The sequence below is a fragment of the Callorhinchus milii genome, unplaced genomic scaffold (genome assembly GCF_018977255.1).
Source record: "Callorhinchus milii isolate IMCB2004 unplaced genomic scaffold, IMCB_Cmil_1.0 Scaffold3, whole genome shotgun sequence".
In the NCBI taxonomy this organism is placed as follows: Eukaryota; Metazoa; Chordata; class Chondrichthyes; order Chimaeriformes; family Callorhinchidae; genus Callorhinchus; species Callorhinchus milii.
The window spans coordinates 96,005,148-96,031,798 of NW_024704744.1; the positions used below are offsets into that span (position 1 = coordinate 96,005,148).

General features: G+C 46.2%; 2 protein-coding genes across 3 annotated transcripts; one reads left to right on the forward strand and one right to left on the reverse strand.

Annotated features, from left to right (window-relative positions):
• Positions 1–639: 639 nt before the first annotated feature.
• Positions 640–4,917, forward strand: cript (cysteine-rich PDZ-binding protein). 2 transcript variants are annotated; one of them, XM_007896870.2, is made up of 5 exons: positions 640–756; positions 2,766–2,831; positions 2,975–3,029; positions 4,312–4,415; positions 4,660–4,917. In XM_007896870.2, exons 1-5 carry the CDS (start codon positions 735–737, stop codon positions 4,722–4,724), a joined length of 312 nt encoding a protein of 103 aa, XP_007895061.1. In that variant the 5' UTR covers positions 640–734; the 3' UTR covers positions 4,725–4,917. The 2 variants fall into 2 exon arrangements, with proteins under 2 accessions (XP_007895061.1, XP_007895062.1); XM_007896871.2 differs by lacking the exon at positions 640–756 and adding an exon at positions 2,079–2,141.
• Positions 4,918–9,412: 4,495 nt separating this feature from the next.
• gch2 (GTP cyclohydrolase 2) lies at positions 9,413–21,438 on the reverse strand. The gene is made up of 6 exons (XM_042333175.1): positions 21,138–21,438; positions 17,103–17,212; positions 16,819–16,874; positions 12,588–12,619; positions 11,264–11,348; positions 9,413–10,285 (listed from the first exon to the last, which is right to left on the reverse strand). The coding sequence occupies exons 1-6, from the start codon at positions 21,436–21,438 to the stop codon at positions 10,159–10,161; spliced, it is 711 nt and encodes a 236-aa protein (XP_042189109.1). The 3' UTR covers positions 9,413–10,158.
• Between the last annotated feature and the right edge of the window lie 5,213 nt (positions 21,439–26,651).

Genomic DNA, 26,651 nt, shown 5'->3' on the forward strand with positions numbered 1-26,651 from the left:
CCTATTCTCTCACTCTCTCTCTCTATTCTCACTCTCTCTCTCTATTCTCACTCTCTCTATTCTCTCACTCTCTATTCTCTCCCTCTCTATTCTCTCCCTCTCTCACTCCCTATTCTCTCACTCCCTCTCCCTATTCACTCACTCTCTCTCTATTCTCACTCTCTCTATTCTCTCACTCTCTATTCTCACTCCCTGTTCTCTCACTCTCTCTCTCTCTATTCTCACTCTCTTTATTCTCTCACTCTCTATTCTCTCTCTCCCTATTCTCTCACTCCCTATTCTCTCACTCCCTCTCTCTCCCTATTCTCTCTCACTCTCTCTCTCCCTATTCTCTCTCTCTCTCACACACTCTCTCACACTCTCTCTCTCTGGCCTGTGGGTGGGTTTAAACCTCCTGCGGCCATGGACTCCTTCCTCTCCCCCCCGAGACCAGCGACAGGGGGCGACCGGAAGGCAGCGCCTGACCGGCCCTCACTGGCAGCGCCGCCGACCAATCAGAAGACGTTTCCGTCCCCCCGTCGCCGAAACCTGATTGGCTAGTCGCCGAATGGGGGCGGGACTTCCGGCCATCCGGGTGCCGCCTCGCGATCCGCGCGTGCGCGGTGCAGCCCCGTGAGGCGGAGGGGGGGCGGGACAGGGAGGAGTCACGTGACGGGGGCCGCGCCACAACCACCGCAACAACACGAGATCACCTTTGTGCGCAGCGCCGGGAGGGCGTCCCGAGGCGCTGATGGATGACAGAGCAGTGGAGAGGAGGGAAGGAAAGGGGGAGGAGAGAGGGTGAGGGCGGGAGAGGGAGAAGGGGAGAGAGAGGAGGGAGGGAGGGGGTGAGGATGGAGGGATGAGGAGGGGTGAGGATGGAGGGGGTGAGGAGGGGTGAGGATGGAGGGGGAGGGGTGAGGATGGAGGGGGTGAGGATGGAGGGATGAGGATGGAGGGGGTGAGGATGGAGGGATGAGGAGGGGTGAGGATGGAGGGGGTGAGGATGAGGGGGTGAGGAGGGGTGAGGATGGAGGGGGAGGGGGTGAGGATGGAGGGGGAGGGGGTGAGGATGGAGGGGGAGGGGGTGAGGATGGAGGGGGTGAGGAGGGGTGAGGATGGAGGGGGTGAGGATGGAGGGGGTGAGGATGGAGGGGGTGAGGATGGAGGGGTGAGGATGGAGGGGTGAGGAGGGTGAGGATGGAGGGGTGAGGAGGGGTGAGGATGGAGGGGGTGAGGAGGGGTGAGGATGGAGGGGGTGAGGAGGGGTGAGGATGGAGGGGTGAGGAGGGGTGAGGATGGAGGGGGTGAGGATGAGGGGGTGAGGATGGAGGGGGTGAGGAGGGGTGAGGATGGAGGGGGTGAGGGTGGAGGGGGTGAGGGTGGAGGGGGTGAGGAGGGGTGAGGATGGAGGGGGTGAGGGTGGAGGGGGTGAGGATGGAGGGGGTGAGGATGGAGGGGTGAGGGTGGAGGGGTGAGGGGGTGAGGATGGAGGGGTGAGGAGGGGTGAGGATGGAGGGGGTGAGGGTGGAGGGGGTGAGGATGGAGGGGTGAGGAGGGGTGAGGATGGAGGGGGTGAGGGTGGAGGGGTGAGGATGGAGGGGTGAGGGTGGAGGGGGTGAGGGTGGAGGGGTGAGGATGGAGGGGTGAGGATGGAGGGGGTGAGGGTGGAGGGGGTGAGGATGGAGGGGTGAGGAGGGGTGAGGATGGAGGGGGTGAGGAGGGGTGAGGATGGAGGGGGTGAGGAGGGGGTGAGGATGGAGGGGGTGAGGATGGAGGGGGTGAGGAGGGGGTGAGGATGGAGGGGGTGAGGATGGAGGGGGAGGGGTGAGGGTGGAGGGGGTGAGGAGGTGGTGTTCTATGTTGTGATGTTTTGGGGGATTTGGGGTCTGAATCAAAACACAGAGCCATGAGCTCACACCCCATTGGGCCAGAGGCCTGGCCCCGCCCCCCGCCCCGCCCCCCGCGGCAGCTCCGGCCAATCACAGCCCGGGCTACCTTTTACCTTTGAACCGGAAGTGACCTCTGTCGCCGGAAGTGAGAGTGTTTTCCCCGGAGAGGAGACTCGGCCCTCCCCACTCACCCCAAACACCCGCCCGACCCTCCCCACCCACCCCCCGCCCTGCTCCCTCCTCCCTGAGCAGGGATGGTGTGTGAGAACTGTGAGTGTGGTCAGAGGAGGGGACGGGAGGGAGGGAAGGAGAGAGGTAGCGAAGGAGAGGAGAGAGGGAAGGAAGGAGAGGAGGGAGGGAGGGAAAGAGAGGAGGGAAGGAAGGAAGGAGGGAGAGGAGGGAGGGAGGGAAGGAAGGAAGGAGAGGAGGGAGAGAGGGAAAGAGAGGAGGGAAGGAAGGAAGGAGGGAGAGGAGGGAGGGAAGGAAGGAGAGGAGGGAAGGAAGGAGAGGAGGGAGGGAAGGAAGGAAGGAAGGAAGGAGAGGAGGGAGAGAGGGAAAGAGAGGAGGGAAGGAAAGAGGAGGGAAGGAGAAGGAAGGAAGGAAAGAGGAGGGAAGGAAGGAAGGAAGTAGCGAAGGAGAGGAGGGAAGGAGAGGCGGTAGGGACAGGGGGAAGGAGGGAACGAAAGAAAGAAAGAAAGATGGACCTGTGTCACCCAGAGAGAGAGAGAGAGAGAAGATGAGCGCAGAGTTTTACAAAAAGTAGTTGTTTTTTGGGGTTATTTTTTTTAATCGAAAGGTTTGCGTTGCGCGAGAAGCCGCCGCGTGATTTCCGCTGTGACCCCCCCTGTGCTGTGTCCCTGTGTCACTTGTGCGCATTGATGTCAAAATTTGCAGGTGAGAAGAAGCTGGGAAGGGTAATAACTCCGGACACTTGGAAAGATGGATCGAGGAACACGACTGGTACGCGGCGATTAGATTGTGGCGCGGCCAGAGTTTAGCCGAACGTTTCTCTTCTCTTTTTATTTAAAAAAAATTCAAATCCCCCCCCCCCCCCAAAAAAGATTCTGTCCTAACTAACCTTTCGACGGGTATCATTGATCTAGAAAGTGGCGGTCGGAGGATAAACGAAAACAAAGCTCTGACTTCTAAATCCTCGAGGTTGGTGCACATTTTTTTTTTTCCCCTCAAGGCAACGACGCATTCGCGCAGCGCCTTTCACGTCACCCGAGCTGGTGGTTGGGATCAGGAAGGCTGAGAGGCAAGGGAGGGTAGGGGGTAGGAGGGTGACCGAAGACGCGGTCGAAGAGGAGGGGCTTGAGACGAGTCTCGAAGGCGGCGAGGGAGCTGGCGAGGCCGAGGGTCTGCGGGACGCACTTCCAGAGGGCAGGGTTAGACATAGGCTGAAGGTCCCACCTGCCGACGGTGGGGCGGGCGAGGCGGGGGACGGGAAGCCGGCGGGAGCCGGCTGAGTGGAGGGAGCGGGCGGGTTGATAGGGGATTAGGAGACGTGCCCGTGCTTTGGATGAAATTTTAAATTGATCGAATTAGTCTGTGAGAATAGGGAATAGATTTCAGAACGTACTGATACAGTGCCTGTGATCGTTTCTTTTTAATGAATGTGAAGCTCCACGAACAACCGTAGCGGGTGTATATTTTCAGAGACATGACTTAAAGCAGTTGGTTCTCAGATGTGGGCTGAAGCAGCACACAAGGACATGTGTGCACAGACCAGGTTGACACTCTAGTGAAGGACAGGAGGAGCACTGTATTTCAGAGGTCTTCTTTTCGGATGAGTTGTTAAATTGAGTCTGCTGTTCGTCAGGGAAACACTAAGAGTTCCCAGGACACTTAGAAATGGGAAGGGAGGCTCTCCTGGTGTCGTGACCTCATCGTTCAGTTTATAGCTGTGTTACTTGCCTCCAAGTACATGGGCAGTACATCTGACAGCAGTTGGTCGTGAAGTGCTTTGAGATGTTTCAGTGTTGTAGATATTGTACCAAACACAAAGATACAACTTCCTCAAATCTACTTTCCATTAAAGTCTTGGGGATAGGGCTCGGTTAGAACCTTTTTTGGAGCTGTTCCTGTCCATGTTTGTGATGTTAGATACATGATTTTAGGGGCACTTTGATATATATTAGTTTAGTTTTATTTAAAACGTTGTGCACAACACTATACATTTTTGTCTCGCATTTATCCTGACTTGAACCACCTTCTCTCATCATCTGTTCCAGTCTTTAGTTGCCCTCTGGATAAAAATATGTACAAAGTTGTGAGTAGCAGGATGTATTCATACAGTAATGGAAATGTCACCTTAAGTTGTATTTGATTTAAGTTATTTTATTTTTGCAATCCTTAAGCATGTAATGTAAGCCCGCTATATTTTGAAATATCAATAATTATTTTTAGATAAATGTTTCTTTTCTTCTCCCCTTCTCAGGTTTGAACCCTACGGAAGGAGGAGATTTGCGATATGCAGAATCTGCAAAAGTTCAGTCCATCAGGCTGGTTCCAACTATTGTCAAGGCTGTGCATATAAAAAAGGTGAGTATTGGGCACGAGATAAAACGAGAACCTGAAATAAAAGCAGAAAATGCTGGTAATTCATATCAGCAACTCAAAGGCAGGTTAACGCTTTTTTGCTGTGATGCTCGATCAGAATCGAGGGTACTAATGTCCAAGAAAAGTATACATTTTTTTAAAAAATACACAAAGTGAACAGAGGTATTTTACTGCACTATATCTGTGGACCGTAAAACATTAAACATGGCCTATTTCTTTATCGCAGGCATCTGTGCAATGTGTGGCAAGAAAATCTTGGACACTAAGAACTACAAGCAGACATCTGTATAAAGACGCCTGAAAATGAACTGAGGGAATTCCAGAGGTAGGGGCGGGATGGGGATTAAGATGCTGCGGGTCTTCAAAGTGTCTAGCTGCGATGTGCAGTGAGTACAGTAACCGACCTCCACTTGACATAGCGCAAAGTCCATGTATATTTCTACTGTAGAAAGTAAATTGTGAATAAAGATTTATTTGCTTTGTAGTTTTTATTAGTGCCCATGTTTCATTAAAATATAAATAAAAAAACGTTGCCAGTAGTAGTACATTTATTATGTTGGTAGTATGTTGAAATTTGATGTACATTATCTGGTAGAGGTACACTCAGTTAAGCCTTATACCACCACTATAGGTTGCTGATTACTGTTAAATTCCTCTCATGACAGATGATCCTGTAATGTGAATTCTTTGGATTAGGAGGTAGCTATTTGAAGAACCTTTTTTGATCTGAATGAAATAGTGAATGAGACTTGTCCACATTTTCCCCAGGACAACGGAGGTATTTATTGTGCATCGGTTGAGTTTTAAATGGTATTTGGAAGAAGTGGTGTTGATACAATACAAATTTTACACCTTTATGTTTATGTAGTGCCGTTCATGTCGGAGGTACTTAGTCTTGGGATGGACCGAATGGCGATTTCTTGTTTCTTGCTTTATGTACTGTGCTTTATAACTAAGATAATGAATGCGGTTATCCTTTCCTACTTTTTGCATAGCAAGTTTTTTTATATAGCACGATGATCATCATTCAATGATAATAATAATCCTTAGCACGTCTTCGAGATGCCTCAAAGCGCTCCACAGGATACACTGCAAGGTGAATTGACGATATTTTGTGGGCGAAACACGGCAGCCAATTGCGCACAGCAGTGTCCCGCAAACAGTCGTGGTTTGAGTGGCCAAATTATTTCTTTTGCACAATATTTGGTGAAAGCTTAGTCCAGAACGCTACACTTCCTAATTCAGAGCGTTCACCATAATAAGAATTTTCATCTACCACACAGTAGTCCTTCAAGGTGTGAACTGCAACTTTTAAGGTTGCTGTGTTTTAGTCTATAAGCTTGTACAGCGCAATGGGTTTTACATGATAAGTTCTCTGCAAAAGCTGGAAGCTGCATCGCGTGCGTTATTATTATTATTATTATTATTATTAATGTTGCACTGTCCCATGTCAGTAAACGCGTCAAATGTTTTCTTAACAGCTTCCGAATTTGCAGAATGTAGTGTTCAGAAGTGTCACAAGGTGGCAGTCAGTGTTCACGTGAATAATTTGTTTGGTCAGCCAGGCGGAAACCCATCACCATGCTTAAGCATCCGCACCAAACAGAATTCCAGGCATCGCACCTACACGTGGAAATTCCAGAGATGGATTATTGAGAAGTTGTGGCTGAGTGCACCCTAAATTGTCTTCACAGGTTGATGCCACTGGTAAGACCTGGATTAGTAATTGAATGGTATTTTTTGGGTGGAAGGGGACGTCATTCAGTGGATTGCACGTAAACTCCTCCCGGTCTGCTGTGGAGACCTCTTGCGACTTGTCTCTAGGAAGTGACAAACTGGCTCAGCCCTGTGTGGCTTCCTCCTGCCTGCTCAGAGTATTTGCTTGCCCACCTCCCTTGGACAGGAGTCTGACCCTGTTGCATGATACTGAGCAGTATTGCTTTTAATCAGCACTATATCCCACTTGTGAGGAAGATGCAGTGTCCCAAATACTCAAAAGGATAAAGTATCCAAGTTATGATAACCATGAAATACGAAATCAAACTATTTTTCAATATTTTTATTCAATTCAAGAAGAGCTAAACAGTGAACAGCAACTAGAAGTTGGAAAGTTTGAAGACATTGGATACTTTTATCCTACATGTAGACTATTAGTTTCCCTAGGTGGAGTTTTAATCGCAGAGACCAATGAGCATTCTTGTAATTAACACACAAGAAAAAGAGTGAACAATATTGTATCACTTTATCGCCAGCTACGATGGTAATATACGAAGGCTTTGAAAGAAAAATGTGGTTAATCGGTCCATCCAGCCCGTTGCTTCCACACTCCACACAAAACCTATCCGAGCAGGGACTTAGCACCTTCATTCTACCTCTTGGTTTCAAGGACTGTGCAATGCAAAGACAATGTTGGCTTTGATATGCACAGTCTTTCCCAGCCAGAGATCCGTTTTTCTGTTTTAGCCAAATCGTTTTGTCGAGAGGAAGAGAAACTGACCAGTTCTTTCTCACACCTTGACTTCGTCTAAGCAGATCAGCCAAGTCGCAGTGTTGGAAATGTTTTCGATTTCGTAAGAAAATTCAACCTCGAGGTCAGATCGCTCGGTGGTTCAGACCAGGAAGAAATCGATATCAAATAATTCCAAAAAAAACCTTTATAAAGCAAGTCACAGAACCAACACGGTAGATTTTAATTCAGACAAATTCTTATTCAGCCCACACTGATGGAATGAGTTTGCTGTTTTCTTTTCCCCTTCCCTTTGCTAGCTATTAAAGATGGAAGTGAAATGCATTTGAGTAGATCAAATCCCAGTTTATGTAGGTACATAACCACAGCAGAAAACTCAGGTCTAAATCGGAAGTCTGTCTGTCTGTGTCTGTCTGTCTCTCTCTCAAGCAAACCTCTGATGTTGAGGTTAAAGCAAAGACGTCACAGTTGTGGTACCCGGAAGGAGGTTTCCACTGCACCTCACCCCTGATACCATATATTTAAAAATATTAAGTTATTTTGTTTTATGATTCACTTGCCCTACAGGGCAAATGGTATAATGCCACGCAATGAAATATTTGCGACTGGGTTTGGAGTGAGCAAGTGTTAAAAAATAGTTTACAAATATAACATGTTTGTCACATCAACAGGAGACTGATATAAAACTTTGAAAGTATGGTAGGAAATGTTTAAAGGGACTAGAATATGGGGGGGAGAGGAAACATTTTACATGATACACACGCATTCATTAAGGCCACAATGTAAAGTACCCTCTTATTCTAGGATTAGAGCACCAGCTTGACCGCCTTTGAATCTTTTTTTCTTCACAATAAAAATGCGCAGCCAAAGATTCCTAGTCATAGTATCGATTGTGCTGATTGTGCAGAGGTTTCTGTTAGATCGACAGTGTATGGATAAATTGATAAATACAGTACGCAGTTATACACACAGAAAATACTAGCAATCCTTTCCTTCCTTCCCCAGCTGTAAGACCAAAATCCCAGCTTGTGTAGGTACATATCCAAAGCAGAAAGCCAGTTGTAAAAAAAAAAGGCCTAAGTTGGGAGTCTCACTCAAGCCACAATTCCAGCAGCAGCTGAATGAATAATTTCATTTGGACCAAAATCAAAACCGATTTCTCCCTTTGAGATACTTAACGACTGGATGTTCTCTCCCGTTTTCTTTATACAAAGTACACTTGTTTCGATAAATATAGGATTACGTAAAAAGAAGCATCGGATATGTTTTGAAGCGTTCTTAAGCGCAAGCCTTAAACAACAAATTAAGCTGTAAATCTTTGATATAAAAACAATAATAAATTGGCCATTTTCAATCTACCACTGTTTGTGGGACATCGCTGTGCGCAATTGGCTGCCGCGTTCGCCCACAAATACACAGTCAATTCACTTTACAGTGTGTTCTGTGAAGCGCTTTGGGACGTCCTCCCGACGTGAAAAGCGCTATATCAAATGCAAGGATTATTATTATTATTATGGTGCCTGTCACGTCAAAATACCTCACAGGAAAATTGCTGTGAAGTACAAATGACTGCAGTTTGTGCACAGCAAACTGATCCTGCAAACAGCCATGAAGTAAACAACTAATGTTTCTGGAGGATTGATGGACCAGGGCACTAGGAGAATCTCCTCATTTCAGCTAGTGTCTTGGGATCCTTTTACATCCGCCAGGAATGAGTAGACGTGATTTAACGTCTCATCTAAAGGACAGCACCTTATACAGTTCAGCACATCCTCTGCACTGCAGTTTCAGCCAAATCCCAGTCTCAAATGCTAATCATGTTGGTTTTGAACCCACCGGCTTCAAACCCACAAACCTTTAACTCAAAAGGCAACCGGGCTAACAACTAAGCCAGGCTGACCCCTTATTTATTTTGGTGTAATTTGATTTAACAATTTGGGGTGAAATGGGGTGGAATCACTGCACAGACGCACAGACAGCTGGGAATATATTTTTGAAGCCCGATTCTCCACCCCCGCTCCCCTCCCCCCCCCCCCCCCCCCCCCCCCCGATCTGCACGTACATTTAAAAAAAAAGGACAACGGCATCAACTGCAGGTCTCAAAAGTTATTCTCAAGTGTGCGAGCAGCCTATACCACCGGTGAGAAGTCTCACAAGACCAGAAAACTGAGTTAAAATGTGCTTTCAAAACCTGTTCTCAATTCTGGATTTGGGACTGAACCCACTCGACGTTGGGAGAAAGGTTTCTCCGTAAGGAAATAGGTGATGTTTCAACCTCCAGAAGGTTGGGAAACCACCTGGAACTACAGACCCTCGACCCTGACCTAAATCTGTTAACAATTATACCGTACAACATAAATGAGAGAGCGGATTTGGGGCTTTGGAAGTGATTAAAAATCGATATATTGGGGAAACATTCCTCAAGCACAGCATTCACAGAATTGTTACCTCGGACAGATAAATCACACAATTATTAATAATCGTCCTTGCACTTGATATCAATGTCTTTCACATCGGGAGAATGTCTTTAAAGCCCTTCACAGGATTTACTGTAAAGCATCGTAAACGTATTTTTAAAGGCCATGCGTACTCTGTGCATTTCGGCGCGACTTGAAAGCAACAAAAAACCTCCTCTCCACTTTATTAAACAAAACAAACCTCGTCAAACTTTTCTGTTATGAGAGTTGTTTTTAAAAAAAGAATAATCTGACGAATTTGGTCGTCAGTTGTAGTTGATTTCCTACTTCGTTGTCTGGACTAGCTGTCGATAGTGGTTCCCTGACTGGTCAAATCATGCCCATCAACATCAACCTGACGTTGCACGGATTGAAAAGTTTTTTTTTCCCCCCTCTGCTTCTGCCGTTTCCCTCTTCAAATTAAAACTCTCCAAATTGGAATGAAATCGACATGTTTTGATTACCAAAAAAAAAAAATCCTTGTGCCAATACGCTTGCGTGGTTAGCCAATCGCTCTGTTTTAAAAAAAACACTGTCATGACACACAGGGATTAAAATGATGTATTTTTCTCGCTTACTAAAATGAAACATAAATGAAACGCGACGACTTTATTTCTCCGTAGTATCCCGGCGACGCGTAAGCCCTCCAGTCTAACTGAGTGCCTTGATCTCTACAGTCAGCATTTTAATCGACACGAGTCATTATTGCCTCGTAAAACCTCGGATGCAGAATGTGACCGTTAATTAATGCCAGGGCAGGTCTGCGGGTTCCAAGAGGAGACGGACAGACTCTTACGTTTGTCTAAAACTTGGTCAGCGTGAGAAATTCTTCCCGTGTTTTCAGATCCTCACGGAAAGCTCCAAGCATAGTGCTGGTCACCGTCTTGCTGTTCATTTTCTGCACACCTCTCATCACCATGCACATGTGCCTGTAAGAAACATTTCAGTCAGTGCCAAACTATTCCAAATCCCTGTTGAAACCACAGTCTCCTTTTTATAAGAATAAACCTCGTCTTTGAGCGCCTTCTCAACGTCTTCGAGACGCCTCAAAGCGCTTCGCATGATAGGCTGTAAAATGGATTGACTGTATATTTTTGTGGACGTAACGCAGCAGCTAATTACACACAACAGTGTCTGGCAGTCGGTCGTGGTTTGAGTGACCAATTTATTATTTTCTTAAGGGATTATTACCCACAGAAAAGCGATCCGCCGTTCGACTAACAACTGGGTTCCTACTTACTGCTAGGTCAACAGAGGCGTGTGGAGTGAGGAAACTTGCCCAAAGTTTCGCCCTGCCCGGGAATCAAACCCGGGTCTCTCGCTTGCGAGGCGAGTGCTGAGCTCCAGGCTCCACGTTTTATGTTATATGTCAATAAAACATTAGCAGTAGACTTCTGTTAACTGCTTTAAAAGGTTGACTTCTGTTTCATTAAGAAATCCTCTTTCACGTCTTGCATCATCCAGTGGACTGAGCGACACATTGTGTAATAATCCCACGTACGTCAATCAGGCTTTGCAAACCGAGTGTGCAAACACGGGTTACCGTTGAAAGTTTTATTTTCCTAAACGTAAGAATACAATTTAAAATGTCGAAAAATGTTTCGGAGAAAAAATGCCGAATATATGGGTCAGAATCATGAACATTTTATAAAACATCTGCATGCCTATTAGTACATGTTAATTGGTATCCATTAATGTCAAATTAATATATGATCAGTTCAGTTTAATTCCAAATGAATGCATTCACCATTGGCAACTGTTCGGATGTCACATATCATTTCGAAAAGCTATTGTCATCAGCACAAAAGAATCCTGAAATTTAAACTACCAGCTCCAAATAACCTGCGCCGATAACCTATAGTACAGAACGTTGTATGACGTCTATAATAAAATAAGAATAAACATACGTTGCTTCGATTACAACTGCTACTCCGGCTGGTTTCAAAGCCTCAGTAATGGCTGCAGCAATTTGCTTGGTTAGACGTTCTTGAACTGGAGTAGGGAAAGGTAACAAGAACATTAGGGCCATTGGCAGGCCTGGCCATCAGCCTTTCTGCCCCCATCCTCTGGAACTCCATCCCACAGTCCCTCTGCCTCGTTCCCTCCCTTGTCTCCTTCAACACCCTCCTCTTCGACCGTGCCTTTGGTCATCCTCCTACCCCTACCCTCCCCGCCCTCCACCCCTCCTGATCACGACCGCCAGCTCGGGTGCAGATCCCTGACTGTCCAGGGCCTTGGAACGTCCTGACGTGAAAAGGCGCTGTGCAGATGTACGTTGTTGTTATTACATTTCGCTGACAGTCGTGAATATGTCAATACAACTGAATTATTAAAAGTACACCGGAAATTTATAAACAGTTGCAAGTTACCAAGAGGCACGAAACCCTGGAATACTTCCACTTGACGCATGTCTAACCACACAAATCTCTGCTCTCATGACTGTTCGAAGCTCGAGGCTACGGACAAAGAAACAAATAATTTGCTCCGATCAAACTAATTTTAAAAGGCGCCTTGACAGATTATTGTTTCAAGGGAGAAAGGACTTTCATTTGTATATTGCTTATCAAGTCATAAAGCCTCGTCATGCTTTACAAGTGCTGCTCTTGCTGTAACTGTTTTATTAAAGTAAGTAAACACAGCATTGCTTTTGTGAATTGCAATGAGCCGTTGGCCAGAATACCAAGAGAAACTCCTTTCTGTAATATAGATGAGATCCTTAGTGTCCACGACTGTAAAACAAGCTACGGTTTAATGAACAGCATCTCTGACAATGTGTATGTGCTGTACTGGAGCATCAGCATAGACTGCGAGCCCAAGTCCGACCACGGGGCTTAAACCACAACCTTTGACACAGACGCAAGTGCCACCATCAAGCACTTTGGGATGTCCTCCCAAGGTGAAAGGCGCTATATAAGTGTTGTATCAGCGCCTTGGGACGTCCTCCTGACGTGAAAGGCGCTCTATAAATGGAATCTTGTTGTTGTTGTTGTATGAATTGTATTGTAATGACAACAACTTGCATTTGCATAGCGTCCTTCACGGCAGACGGCATCTCGGAGCGCTAAAGTATTGGGCCAAGCTGAGGCTAGAAATTTTTGGAAAACCAAGTTTTAGGTTTAGACCAGGAGAGCAATTAAACGACTGATGTGTTGAGACACAGCAATGTCTGGAGGCCGTCTGCAGCACTTTCTGCGGGGAGATGAAAATCAATAGTTTTCAAATGAACAGTACCTTGAAGTCTTCTGCTGTAGATTTCCACAATCCTGCACAAAAAGAATTGCAATCGTTTCAAAATAAATTGGGGGGGGGGGGGGGAAACAATACAGTACATACACACCAAGAAACTTCTGCTGTTGGATAACAGTCACTGGTTAAAATCCTCATCGCTGCTAATTTTGCTGATCTCAGCGTAAATGCTGCAATTGGCCTTCGCGCTCCAAGGGAGGGAGGAGAATATAAAACGGGGTTTATCCCTAATCTCAATCCACAGACACATTCTCCTGTGTGTTTGAATTCAATATCCAGTGCTTATGTTTGTCACACGTGGATGATGGCCAGTTTGGAGAGGTACTTGTGCTACATACAATTAGAAATAAAAAAAAAAGGGCTGAAATGCTTTCAAGAAAGGATGAGAGAAATTAGGAGACTTTTTAACAATAGCAACAACAAATTACACTTGTGTAGCACCCGTCACGTCGGAAAGACGTCCCAGGGCACCGGACAGTCGGGTTTTTTGGACTTGAGCTGGGAGTTGCGGCACGGTCGAAGAGGACGGTCTTTAGACGGGGTTCGAAGGAGGCAAGAGAGGGGGTGAGGCAGAGGGATTGCGGGATAGAGTTCCAGAGTGGGGGCAGAGATGATGAATGCCTGACTGCCAATGGTGGGGCCGGAGGGACCTGAAGCAAGCCGAGCAGAGGATGTGGACAGGCTGATATGGGAATTAAGAGGTCGGGGAGGTAGGGAATTAAATAGGTTATAGCGTAACCCTCCTCAAGAAACAACGACGACATCCTAATAGATTGTTCCTTTTATGGCTCTCGGAGCAGAAACCAAGTGTTATGCTTCACACATTCAAGTGCACGGCAAATCTCAAATGCTCGTGGAGAAAACACAGTAGTGTATTTCCTATGACATACAGCGGCACAAACAAGAATATAAGATGTTTCTTTGTCACTCTGTGGCAAACAATCGCTTTCTTTCTAGACATGGCTGAACAATATGCTTTATGTTTCCAAGAAAACATTATTATTGTTATATAATTATTATTATAATGGAAGCTGTTTTAACCGTGAACGTGGCTACTTGTTTTGACACGTGAAGGATGTGTGGTCGTGCAAGAATAAATTTGTTTTCTTAATCTGCAAGGCGTTGGCGTCAGCTGAGAAAACGCCACGACTGACATTTCAAAGTACATCAAATTAGCATCAAATGTGGTTTCTGGTTCAGTCACGAGGTTGTAAAAACTTGACTGAATTAGAGTGGGAGTCTCAGAAATGTTATATGGTTTCAACGTAGAGTATGCAAGCAATTCCAAACCAATTTAGTGACCTGTATTGTTTCTTAGAAGCTGAGAAAATCAGTCATGTGCTAATCAAAAGCATTTCCTTCATAGAATCATAGAATCATAGAATTGTACAGCACAAAAAGAGGCCATCGAGTCTGGTGCGGCTCTTCGAAAAGAGCAATGCAATGTCAATCCCACTCCCCAGCCCTTTCCCATAACCCTGCAAACCTGTCCTTCTCAAATACCTATCCACTGCGTTTTTAAAAGTAGTTATCGAATCGACCTCGACCGCCCTTTCAGGCAGTGCGTTCCAGATTCGAAAACTCGCTGCGTGAAAAAATGTCTTCTCGCCTCCCCTCGGCTTCTGTTAGAGACTATTTTGAATCTGTGACCTCGAGTCACCGACACACCCACCAGTGGAAAGAGTTTTTCGCTTTCCAACCTATCAAATCCCCTCATGATTTTGAAGACCTCTATTAAGTTCTCGTCACCTTCTCTGCTCCAATGAGACTAATCCTAACCTCTCCAGCCTTTCCTCATAATCAAGGTCCCTCATTCCTGGTACCACCCTCGTAAATCTCCTCTGCGCCCTTTCCAATGCTTTAACATCCTATAGTGCGGTGCCCAGAACTGGGCACAGTATTCTAACTGAAGCCTAACCAGTGTTTTATATCATAACCTCCTGACTCTTGTACTCTATGCCCCTATTTATAAAGCCTAGAATCCCATTTGCTTTTTTTACAGCCTTATCTACTTCATTAAAACATTTGGTCAAGTCACTCATTAAAAATATTGCCCCAAGGAAATTGCATTCCCTTACTGCAGTCTAACTTTGCTGCTGTCTTATGCCATTAAATTCAACCACAAGCACAACATTTCATTCATAATATTCCAGCGCCTTGCTTGCCAGATTCCCCAACTCCTCACTACAGAAGCTGCAGACCATCCGAAACTCTGCAACTCATGTCCTCTCCTGCATCAGACTCTACTTACCTGTTATCACACCCCACCAATGGGTGAGGTTTCAGACGCTGTGCCCACACTCTCTGAAACTCCATCCTGGAATCCCTCTGCCCTGTCCCCTCCCTCCCTCTCCACCCTCAAAAACCCACCTTAAGACCAACCTGTTCAACCATGCTATCAGCTGTCTTTCTCCTCATCTTTGCCCACCCCACTGCACCCCCCCCCACCCACCCCCCCCCCACCATCCTGCTCAGGCTCCCAGTCAGTTTTGCCAGTTGTTTCGTATTCCTCCAAATGTGCACTTCCTTCATCAACGTCAATGCAATTGCTGATGGTGTCGTTATTATACACAGTACAGTAACATGGGGTTAAAGGACTTGTGTAAACCTACTAAAAATTGTGGATCAATTTCCAGCTCAGAGTTCGAAAGTCTCGTACATGCTTCTGGGGTAGTTAAATGGTGTATGCCTGGTAATTGTACACCACTACGAACAGACAAGACACTAAATTACTTTTTAAGTAAAAATCTGATGTGGCAAGGTTAGTTTATTTTCTAAGAATCATTTGCCTCTTCATTTTCAATGAAAAAAAGTTTAAGTGAATTATTTGGCTGTTTCTTCTGGCAAGTTTCAGTCTGTTTTGCTTCATGCCCCCGAGAGGGTTATGTCAAAATCGATCATTTTCAATCCATGACTATTTGCGGGGACGCTGCTGTGCGCAATTGGCTGCCGCGTTCGCCCACAAATATACAGTCAATTCACTTTGCTGTATATTCTGTGAAGCGCTTTGGGACGTCTAGAAGACGCGAAAAGCTCTATATCAAATGCAAGGATTATTATTATTATTATGCCAAAATCCTCTCGCTCTCTTCCTCTACGTAGAAAGAAAGTTACCAGCGGTGTATTCACAGTAGATCTGATTTTCGACAATTGTAGCAAACTAAACATTTATTGCTGTTTTATATTTTATATTTACAGGGTGGTGGGGCGGGTGGTTTGAAGGCAATACATGGTTATTGAGAACAAACTGAAGAGATAAAGGTGGACACAGAGAGTGAGATTTCCCCCTTGTAAATTAGTAAGTAGACTAAGATTCACAAATTTACATTTTCTTGGCTGCCAAAAGGCCGTAAATTTGCCGGTGATTGGATATTTGCCCACACGAAACAATAGTCGTGTCCAGGGTAACTCGGGCTATTAATCTAATCTGCTAAATGTTGACCTTTCCAACACTGTGTGTATTTAAAGGTTGAGAAGATAACATGAGACAGTCTAGAAAAAAATCCATTGCTGTAAATTCACCTTATTGCACCTCAGAGATTTGTAACTCATCACGTATGCCCTTTATTTTTAATGCTATTTTTCCATGGGATTTATAAGGACTATTGTCTGGGCCAACTGACTTTTTTTTTCTTTGCTTTACAATCTTATGATTATTCTCTTATTTCTCCAAGTCTTACCAACATTACAATAACTATATCGATCTCACGGCTGTCACAGGAAAGTCACACTGAAATAGATGCAATCAGATCACTCAGTTATCCGAAACCTTTGATGAGAGAAAAGACAGGCAGAGTGAGACTGGAAATCACCTTTTTTTTCAGTTGTGTTGGGAAGAGGGGGCAAATGAAACCGAACTTTTCAGAAACTAAAATATCTCCAATTATCCCTGCACTTGGGAAAGCGATAAGTCCATTTTGTAGTCATCAATATAGATCTCTTTTGAAAACCAAGGCTGCCCGTGATGCTGGGCCTATGTAGATATACAACAACAATAATAATAATACTCAGTGAAATGCAGCTGTTTAGGGTCAAAGTCCTGGGAACATTCAGTGAATGGTCAATCATTATTTTTGACTTTAATTCCTGGTCATGGCTTGTCATGTTTAGGGTTCACATTTTCTGTTCCAGTGAAGACCATTTTAAGATTGAGGTGCATTTAGATTACGACATCCATTGTCATTAACCTACAAACTTAAATTGCTTACTTACGTACCTTGCTAGTTTGCTTAGTCCAACTACCTTTTTGTTGGGTAGGTAACCTATATGCACCTGTAATTGAGAAACAAATGTCGTAAGACTAGATAATACTTCTACATTTTAACACTGCTTTGCAGTTTTAAGATAAAACTGAGTGCAGAAATTGCAGGTAAAAAAAAAGGAATTTATCTGTATACTTCAACATCACTTTTGTATTTTCCAATTTATTGCCAACCCTATGCGAATCGAACCAACTTCTGCTTGCAAGTGCTTAAAATTTGTTATGTAAAATCTACTAACCTTGCCATAGAATGGAATTAAGTGGTGCTCGCAAAGCGAAAACATATCAATATCTTTCACAATGACGACTTCATCATGGTCTTCATTGAAGACAGCGTTATGAAGAACATCTGAAATACAAGAGGAGGATTTTTGGATCTGAAACTAATAGCGTTGCACAAGAGGGATGAAGATACTCGGCAAAGATATAGGGGAAGTTTAAGGCAGACGTCAGTATCTATTAGCAAAGAGGGTTAGCAACAGCTGGTTCCATATGGATAGTTGGGACCAGGACAATAAACCTTTTTAAGAGATAACTGGTTGTTTTATGGTAAAATGGATGGATTGGTATATTGGTCAAACGTTCTCTTTCTTCATTCAAACATCTCTTGTGATCTCACAAAAGCTAATTCGTCCCTTAGTTTCTGCAGTTCCGGAGGATTTTGATGTTCTACTAAGTCAGGAAGACAACATTTGCAGCCCATCATAATAAATTAGGTCTCGAACGCAAACCGAACCAAAAGCAATTTCGAATGTGATGGAGAAGAACTTCGGTAAGGAAGGTGTAGGCAAACAGCTCCTCTGAGATAAGAACCCTTTTCATACACAGTTAATACTGTGTGATGTGACACAGTTAGGCTATTTGAATAAATCATTCAATGAAGCAAATGTAATAACAATTAGTGAGCATTCTGTTTGCAATGTCCAACTATAATTTACACTTTTTTAATGCGTTACATATGGGAATATATCTTATATCTTTAAGAGCTTCACTAGACCCAGGGTGAAAAGCTGAGCAAGGTCGTATATGGGGAGGGGGAGGGGGCGGGGGCGGAGAGGGGAAGGAATTGGAGGAATGTTACTTAAAATCCAGTTGAAGAGGCGTCTTTCTTCAACTGTAAGCAGAGGGAAGGTGTGGCAGAAGGAGCGAGTTGGGAGAGAGTTCGAGAGGAGGGGCGCTGTGGCTGGCAGCTTAGCTACTGACGGTGGGTGGAGAGGGCGGGGGTACATGCAGTGTTAATAGGAATATAATAATCATTAATGAATTTGTTATCGCGTCATTCAGTTTAATGCGTCTCAAAGTGCTTCATAGATAATTGCTGTCAAATATAGTGGCTGAACTACACATCAATTTGTGCAAGGCAAGGTCCCACCATCAACCTTGAGGTGAATGATAAAAGCGTTACAACACTGGAGGAAAGTGCCTGCTCTTTTGGAATAGTTCCATGGCATCTTCAATATCCACCTGGCGGACGGGAACTTGGTTTGCACCGTCTCAACTGAAGGAACAAATCTCTGACAAGGCAACTCACCCCTCCAATACTGCGTGGGTTGTCAGCCTGGGCTATGAGCTCAAAGCCTGACATAATACTCCTCATGTTGCATCCCTCTTACTTAAAATGGGGGAACTCCTGTGCGGGTGTGTGTGTATATATATATATAGAGTGCATTGTAATTATGGTCCATTCCTGGCTTCTGGTACTGACTGACTGGCTTCCTGAACGTGCCGCGCAAGTACAGTGCAGATTTGCGACATCAGCAGTGCCCTTCCTGACAACTCAGAAGAACTGACCAGCAGCGATTTTAAAATGTGACCCTTGTGTTATAACCGGCGTCCGACTGTGTTAAGCACTTATAAGCACTTAAGCACTGAGACGTCTAGAAGACGTGATAAGGCGCTATATCAAATGCAAGGATTATTACCTATTATTACCATTGACAATTGGAAATAGTCTATCAACACCCGGCTTTTAAACACCACCGTTAGGTCCCTTTTCAATTGTCTCTTCTACAGAGACCTCTGTCCGCTCTTTCCTGATAGCTATTTCATGGCCTCACCTGCTCCATCCCACCATTGTTGGGTGAATATTCAGCCACTTTGCCCCTGTCCTCTGGAACTCTCCACCTCTACCTCTACCGCTATATCAAATGTAAATTTGTGCTGTGTTTAATGTAGTCTGACTCTTCTCTTTGTAAATTTGCTTTGAGGTGTGTTTTTCCTTCTCCGTGCAAGGCGTGATATAAGCGCAAAGTATTGTTGCAGCAGTAACAGTAGAGTTATCTGTTCTAATCCCGTTCCCCCGCTCTTTCTCCAAACCCTCCGATGATTCTTTTGTTACCTTCTCTGCACAAATACCTATCCAATTCCCTTCCAGATGCTATCGTGCAGTCAGATTCGACAACCACAAACCGTGTTTATTGAATCTAACTGCATATTCCTCTCACTACAATTAGCTTTCCGTGCTGTTAGGCTGCGAACTACATATCGTAAAGAATGTCTTCTCTGCTATAGATGTAACTATGTGTTATACACCACAGATCTGAAGTTCCACCTGGTCTTAGCCCACCTTCAAATTTGAGATTGCACAGAATTGCGGAAGTCCAGTTTAATTCAGAAATCTTTTTTTCTTTTTCAGAGCTGCGGGAGACTAACTTAGAAAAGAAGAACTAAATGTACGAACGTGGCATTCGTACATTAATTCTTAATTCTTTTTTCTGATGGGGACAAAATGCATTTGCAGCTCTACGTCAGGTGAAATTTCTTCTTGGACTACCGTCTCCAAACCCTGGCACTGATCCTATCAGCAGTATTTCCTCCCTTGAAAAATACACGAACTTAACTCTTTCATTCAGTTCCTGGAGCTTACGTGACAAAATGCCACTGGTTCCAGATGCTGGAAAATAATAATAATAATAATACTCTACTCTTCATGATCGTTGCGTGCATGGTTCTATTACTGAGAAACAATACTGGGTAAACCTCTCCTGGCCATCGAAGAGTGTTAAGTGTTTTACAGCATCACTGTTCCACTCAAACATTTGGACTCACAGTTATATCAACTGTCAGTGTTTAAAAGCTGCTAACCACCAGGTCAGAATTATGGCCATAATAATAATAATCATTTGATATAGTGCCTTATAATAATAATCCTTACATTTGATGTCGCACCATGTAACAGTAATCCTTATATTTGGTATCCTGTCTATCTATACTACTCCTTACACTTGGTACAGTATCTCATCATATCGAACCATCTCAAAACCCCTTCACAGTTTTCCACCAAGTGTAGGAACTGTGTGCTTGTTGGCGAACCCGACGCTGAGACACCGCAGTTAGCTGTTGTCCAGTGTAGTGACTGTGCACGTGCCAGCAAACCAAACAAAGCAGACAGGAAAAATTTACTCGGGCGCTCATTTTTTAATCCAAAGAATCTATTCCTCTCATCAACCTCGACTCCAGCTCTCCTGACAATCGCCTAAATTTCCTCTGCAGTGTTTGCGAGCTACCTGTTGTCCACGTTGACAGTTCATTGGATCAGAATGTATCTAGAGAGATAAATCTCTGCTGTGTCCGGGCGTGTCTGTCTGCTGGTTGAATGCTTCGCTATGTTAGTTGCACAGCACAGTGACCGAGACAGACAGACGCCTTGCACTTAGATCTATCTCCCCGTTCATTCCCTTCCTCCTGTTTCAAAGCTGAGTCGGAAAGGATGCGAGAAAATGCAACAACAACAAAAAAAACATCTCAGGGCAATGGGTCAGGCACAGGACAGGTATCTATCAAGGGAGGTCACAGTGTGTGGGTGTCACAATGTGTGTGTGTCAGTGTGTGTGCGCGTATATCAGTGCCTGTGTGTGTCTCACAATGTGTGCGTGTGTATATGTGTGTGCCACAATGTGTTTGAGTGTCAGTGTATGTGTGGTCACACTGTGTGTGTGAGTGTCAGTGTGTGTGTGTGGTCACAGTGTGTGTGAGTGTCAGTGTGTGTGTCTGGTCACAGTGTAGGTCGGTGTGTGGTCAGTGTGTGTGTGTGTATGGTCAAATTGTGTGTGTGTGTGTGGGTAGTCACAGTGTGCTTCAGTGTTTGTGTGTGTGTGGTCACAGTATGTGTGAGTGTCAGTGTGCGTGTGTGGGTGGTCACAGTGTGCATCAGTGTGTGTGTGCGCGTGTGTGGTCACAGTGTGTGTGAATGTCAGTGTGTGAGTGCGTGTGTGTGGTCACAGTGTGCGTCAGTGTCAGTGCAAAATAAATCAGGTAATAAACGTCACTTTTACCCTCGATGCTTTCCTGATATCCCTTGGTGAAGAACTGCATGGCTTTGGCGGCTCTTCCCGGAGTCTTCAGCAGCCCTTCCCTCTCCAGGTTCTCCCCCAAGCCTCTCAGGATGCTGGCGTAGGCTGCCTCCAAGGTGGGCAGCTGACCTGCCCCAGCTGCCCCTTTCTCCTCCCCATCCCTCCACTGCGCTGGGTCTTGGTTAGCTTGGCTGAAGCCGTTCAGGCAGAGGGTCCCCAGTTTCTTCCCGCAGCAGGCACTGTCCCCCCCCGAGGTGAGGAGCTGCGGCTGACTGAATTCCATGATGCTCAGACGAGGGTCACTCACTCGCTCGCTCGCTCACTGACTCGCTTGCTCGTTCGCTCACTCACACACTCAATCACTCGCTCGCTCGCTCGCGCACTGCCTCGCTCACTGATTCGCTCGCTCACTGATTCGCTCGCTCGCTCGCTCACGCACTCACTCACTGACTCACTCAATCACTCACTCACTGTGCCTTTGGCTTGAGGTGCAACAGCTGGAACTCAGACCGTGTGCTGATTGACACAGGCATCCAGCACATTCATGTGAGCCTCTATTTATACTGTGGAGATTAGACGATTCCCAGTCTCATTTTAATTTCTCGTTGCGTCCTTTCAGACGTCAGCAAAACTGTCCTGGTGCCCATTGAAATAACATTCTATTACCTTATTCTAATTCACCCCAAGTTTGTGGTCTCTGCAGAGCTAATTGCTGTGTCACACATCGGGAAGTTTCCCCAACCGGACTGAACGCAATTAATTTCTCTTTTTTTTTGTTTTAAGAAGCGGGTGATTCAAAGGGTGACCTGCATCAGATCTCCGTGACCAAGGTGAGCCAGCAGAAACCAAAAGAAGGGCAGTTCTTCAAAGATAACTCACAGCCCAGCCGGAGAGAGATTTGCTTCGTTGATTTATTACGCCTCGAGAAACATCAAGATGGCTGGCAACCCGACAAGCTGTCCTGTCAAGGGTCCTCCCACCACACTGAAGGCAGATGCCCACCAAGTAGCTGATGAGGAAACTCTGAGGCTTAGGGGTCTTGTGGGGGTGTGTGTTTGGGGGGGCCGGGCGTGCGGGTTTGAGGGGGGTGTTGGTTGTAGGGACAGCTCCTGGCACCTGCCATCCAACTAGAGAGAGCTCAGATGTCAAATGGCCAACTGGTGATTATTCTCCTTGGGTTCCTGAGCCAGGACGGGCCGCAGTATTCCAGGGCACTCACTGCTGACTCCAGCAAAGCCCGGCTCATCGGCAGGACCTGAAAGGGCAGATCAGTCGCTAGGACCAAAAACTCTTCCCTTCCCACTCAGCTCTTGTTAACCCCGCAAGCCCCAACGCCCTAACAGGTACGGTGGTCCAAGCTGGACAAGCAGCGGGAAAGCTTGGCCAGAGAGCGCTTTGAGTGGGAAGCCGTGCAGTTCCAGCTGGTTAGACTCCAGCAGTCATCCAACGCAGACTCTGGGATCCCTAAACCTTGGCTGTCGCCAACTTGCGCCTAATACCCTCTGGAATTAGGTAAGCAAGATGCCCCCCCCCCCAGGGACAGAGGGCACATTCCATTCCAATAGCCATGTCTGGCATTTCCACGAGCGGGTGGGAATGCACGAAACTCTCGGTTTGATTGGCAAATACCCTTGAGCACGGTGATGGGTTTCCCTGGTTGCCTGAAAAAGAAAGATATATAATTGCAATGGGAAGTTTAAAATGCGAGATTTGTAAAGGGATTTGCAGGATGATAGTACCTGAACCCCACTCTTCCGGTAGAAACAGTCCTCAACAACCACTCAAATGTGCCACCTTTCTGGCTTGCGGCCAAAGAATGTTTCCAGCGCCTGGTAGGAAAACATTGCCCGAGCGGAGTTCCGGAGTTCGGTATTTGGAGTCCTGTAGCTCAGTGGTTAGAGCACTCGCTTTGCAAGCGAGAGACCTGAGTTCAATTCCAGGCAGAGGGCGAAACCTTGGGCAAGTTTCCTCACTCCACACAGAGCCTAATAATAATCCCTCCAAAACCAAAAACAATAATAAATTGGTCATTTTCAATCTACGACTGTTTGTGGGACATTGCTGTGCGCAATTGGCTGCCGCGTTTGCCCACAAATATACAGTCAATTCACTTTACAGTGTGTTCTGTGAAGCGCTTTGGGACGTCCTCCCGACGTGAAAAGCGCTATATCAAATGCAAGGATTATTATTATTATTATTATTATTATTTGCAAAATTCAATCTAATTTGCAAATCAATATCACCAAGCATCGCCCGGTTTAGGACATATGCAGTGAGCACGCTGCGTCATCCCACCACAACTTTCCACATATCTACCCGCATCAGGGCTCCCGTGTAAAAGTGGAGCATAAAGAGAGAGAACAAAGTTAGAAAGAGGGAGTCGGGAGACACACGCGCACACAAAGTCAGAGAGAGGTAAAGGTCGTGAAAGAGAAGAGGAGACGCCCGCTTTGAAACCCGCAGCTTGCAACTCGGAAGTGAGAGGTTTCACCTCCCGGGAAAGGTTAATAATATCGACACTCGCTGAATACAGGCAGATTTTCGAATCGATCTGCCAACTTAGCACTGCTTTGATCTTTTTCGGAGGCGACATCAGTCATGCTACCCCGAGTGAGTCACTGGTGTAGCTGGCTGTGGAATGTGTGTGACCGTGAAGCGGATAACTCTGCAGCGCAGTTGCTGAGACCGCAACAAAGCGATTAATACATCAGGAAATCAATTTACATCACTGCATTCAAAAGGGAGGCAAATGCAAACCAATAACGGTTCACGCTCTGCGATCAAAGAGGCTGTTTCTGCGCGCGAAGCGAGTGGTGGAGACGTCTTCGTTTGCTGGTGAGAAACTCTTTCCCCCACGTCCCCCGCCCCAATCGCCCTACCATCGGTGGTCGGGCCTTCAGCCTCTCAGCCCCGAGGCTCTGGAACTCTATCCCCAGTGCCTTCGCCGCTTCCTCCCTTTCCTCCTTCAAGGCCGGTCTCAAAACCTTTCTCTTTGACCGAGCCTTCAGCTCCCCTCTCGACTCTCTACCCCCTCCTCGCTCCCTCCCTTCCCTCCCCTCACCCTGACCATTTCCCCCCTGCTCGGGTCATGACCCAACTGTTCAGCGCCTTGGGACGTCCTCCTGACGTGAAAGGCGCTTTATAAATGGAATCTTGTTGTTGTTGTTGTTGTTGTCTTTGCCGGTTCTAGCCAGGTTCCAGACTGACGCCCTATTGCCGAACGGATCGAGCCCACCGGTCCACCGTCAGTGGCCGGGCTTTCAGCCGCTGCGCCCCGAAACTCCGGAACACTCTTCCTTTATTTTTCCGCCTTGCCGCTTCCTTCCCCACCTCGGGAGGGAGGGAGGAAGGAAATCGGCCAGGTTTTCCTGTTGCTGATCGCTCCATGTGGCGCCCTGCGTTTCCTGGAACTGCCAGTTGAGGGTAGAATTGCCATCAACTGCAATGTTGTCTCCCTCACCTTTGGCTTCAGCTCCGAGCAGTGGAATAAACAACAACAAGAACTCGCATTTATATAGCGCCCTTCACCCGGGGGTATAGCGTTCTGGAGCGCATAGTGGAGTAAAGCAACGGCCTATTCACTCTAAGGTTGAGCGGGGCACAGGCTTTGCCTGTTCACACGAACTTCAAAGTACGCACAGACTACAGTCAGGTCTTCGGGGGGTTGGTGACACTTTGAATGATAAGAAACAGCTGACAGGGGAACGTCAGCTGCTTTCAGTCAGCGGAAATCGATTGAAAGTCTAAAGGGCTTTTAACCTTTAAAGCTTGCGTAAAATACACAGCTTTTGCATCCGCCTCAGTGATGTTGACGCTGATGCATGGCTCCGGCTCCGCTGGACTATCTTTTTCAATGGGAACTCGGTGCGTAAAAATTAGCTCTGGAATCATAAAGGGGTTCGGAGGGTGTAGATCATGTGGAGCACAAAGGGGCCATTATTGAATCTCATCGAAATGATTGAATTTGGGCCATTAGAAGATAACAGAGAGCCAGAGTACTAAAAGCAAAATGACAGATAAGCCGACTGTACATTGACATGTTGCGAACCTCTCTAGGCCAGTTTCAAATGGCAAAAGGAAGTACGGTTTTCCATCAGACCTCTGCAATAAGTCAGCACCTTCAGTATCCATTTTCAATTCCAAATTGGAGGGACTACATGCAAAAAATGTCACCCACAAAATACTGCACTCAGTCACTACACTTTACAGTACATCCTGAAGTGTTTTGAGGCAAGCGAGGCGAGCACTCTAACCAATGCATCACAGATACTCCATAATAGTAATATAATTGTACTAATCAATATAATTACGCTATTATAATATAATTTGAATAACTAATGGGATTCCATCATTATAATACAATTATAATTTCAATAATGCTTCCTTTATCTGCTGTGCTGACAGAATGTCTGTCAGGCATTAAGTCCTGGACGAGAACTAACTTTCTCCAGTTGAATGTCAACATGACCGAGACCGAGACCCTCCTGATCGGCTCCCGTCAGCGCCTCCAAACCTCAGGCCACTCCAGAATGTTGGCGTCTTAGCCTCCTTCAAGTCCCGCCTCAAGACCCTCCTCTTCGACCATGTGCCATCGGCCACCCCCTTCCGCTCCCCTCCTTCCCCCCCACCCCCCTACCCCAGCTCGGGTCTGAAATGCTGTACACTGTCCAGCGTCTTGGGACGTCCTCCCGACGCGAAAGCCTCTATACAAATGTAATCTTGTTGTGGTGGTTGTTGTTGTCTTCTTTGACTCTCAACTGACCTTCCCACCCCACATCTTTGCCATGACCTGTCCTGCCTTTCCCCCTCCTTTGCAACATCGCCCGGCTCCGCCACTGGCTCCCTTGTACCCCAGGGGATAGAGTTCAAAATCCTCGTTCTAGTCTTCAAGGCCCTCCATTGCCTCGCTCCTTCTTACCTCTGCCTGCTCCCTCCGCTCAGCAGCCTACTCTACATCCCCCATCCAGCCCGCCCCATCCTTTGGAACTCCATCCCTCAGTCCCTTCATCTTGCTGTCTCCCTTGGGGACAAATTGCAACCTAATGACCATATTACAACAACAACGTGCATTTACGTAGCGCTCTTTAAGCGAGATAGTGTCTTGGAGAACCCCACACTTGTAGGATTGGACGCCAAGAAAGGGGGAAGGGAGACGTGACCATACACATGGTGGAAGAAGAAGGTCTTAAGATAAGGTTTAAAGGTAAAGAGGGGATGGAGGCTGGGAGTACAAGAGGATAAGGGCATAGTGGCTGAAGGCATAGCTACCATCGTACACAGAGGGGCCAGGGGGTGCTCAACGGGGCTTCTGGTAGCTGATTGAAGGTGACAGGTAGAGGAGTAGGATATGAGCAGATCAGAGAGTAAATTATGGAATCGGGCTATATTAAATTGTGGGCGAATTTCCACAGGCTTTACTTTTAAGGGGGGAAAAAAAAATACAGCTCCATTTGTTCGAACTAATTGGACCTCATTCACGAATTGGACAGGGAATTT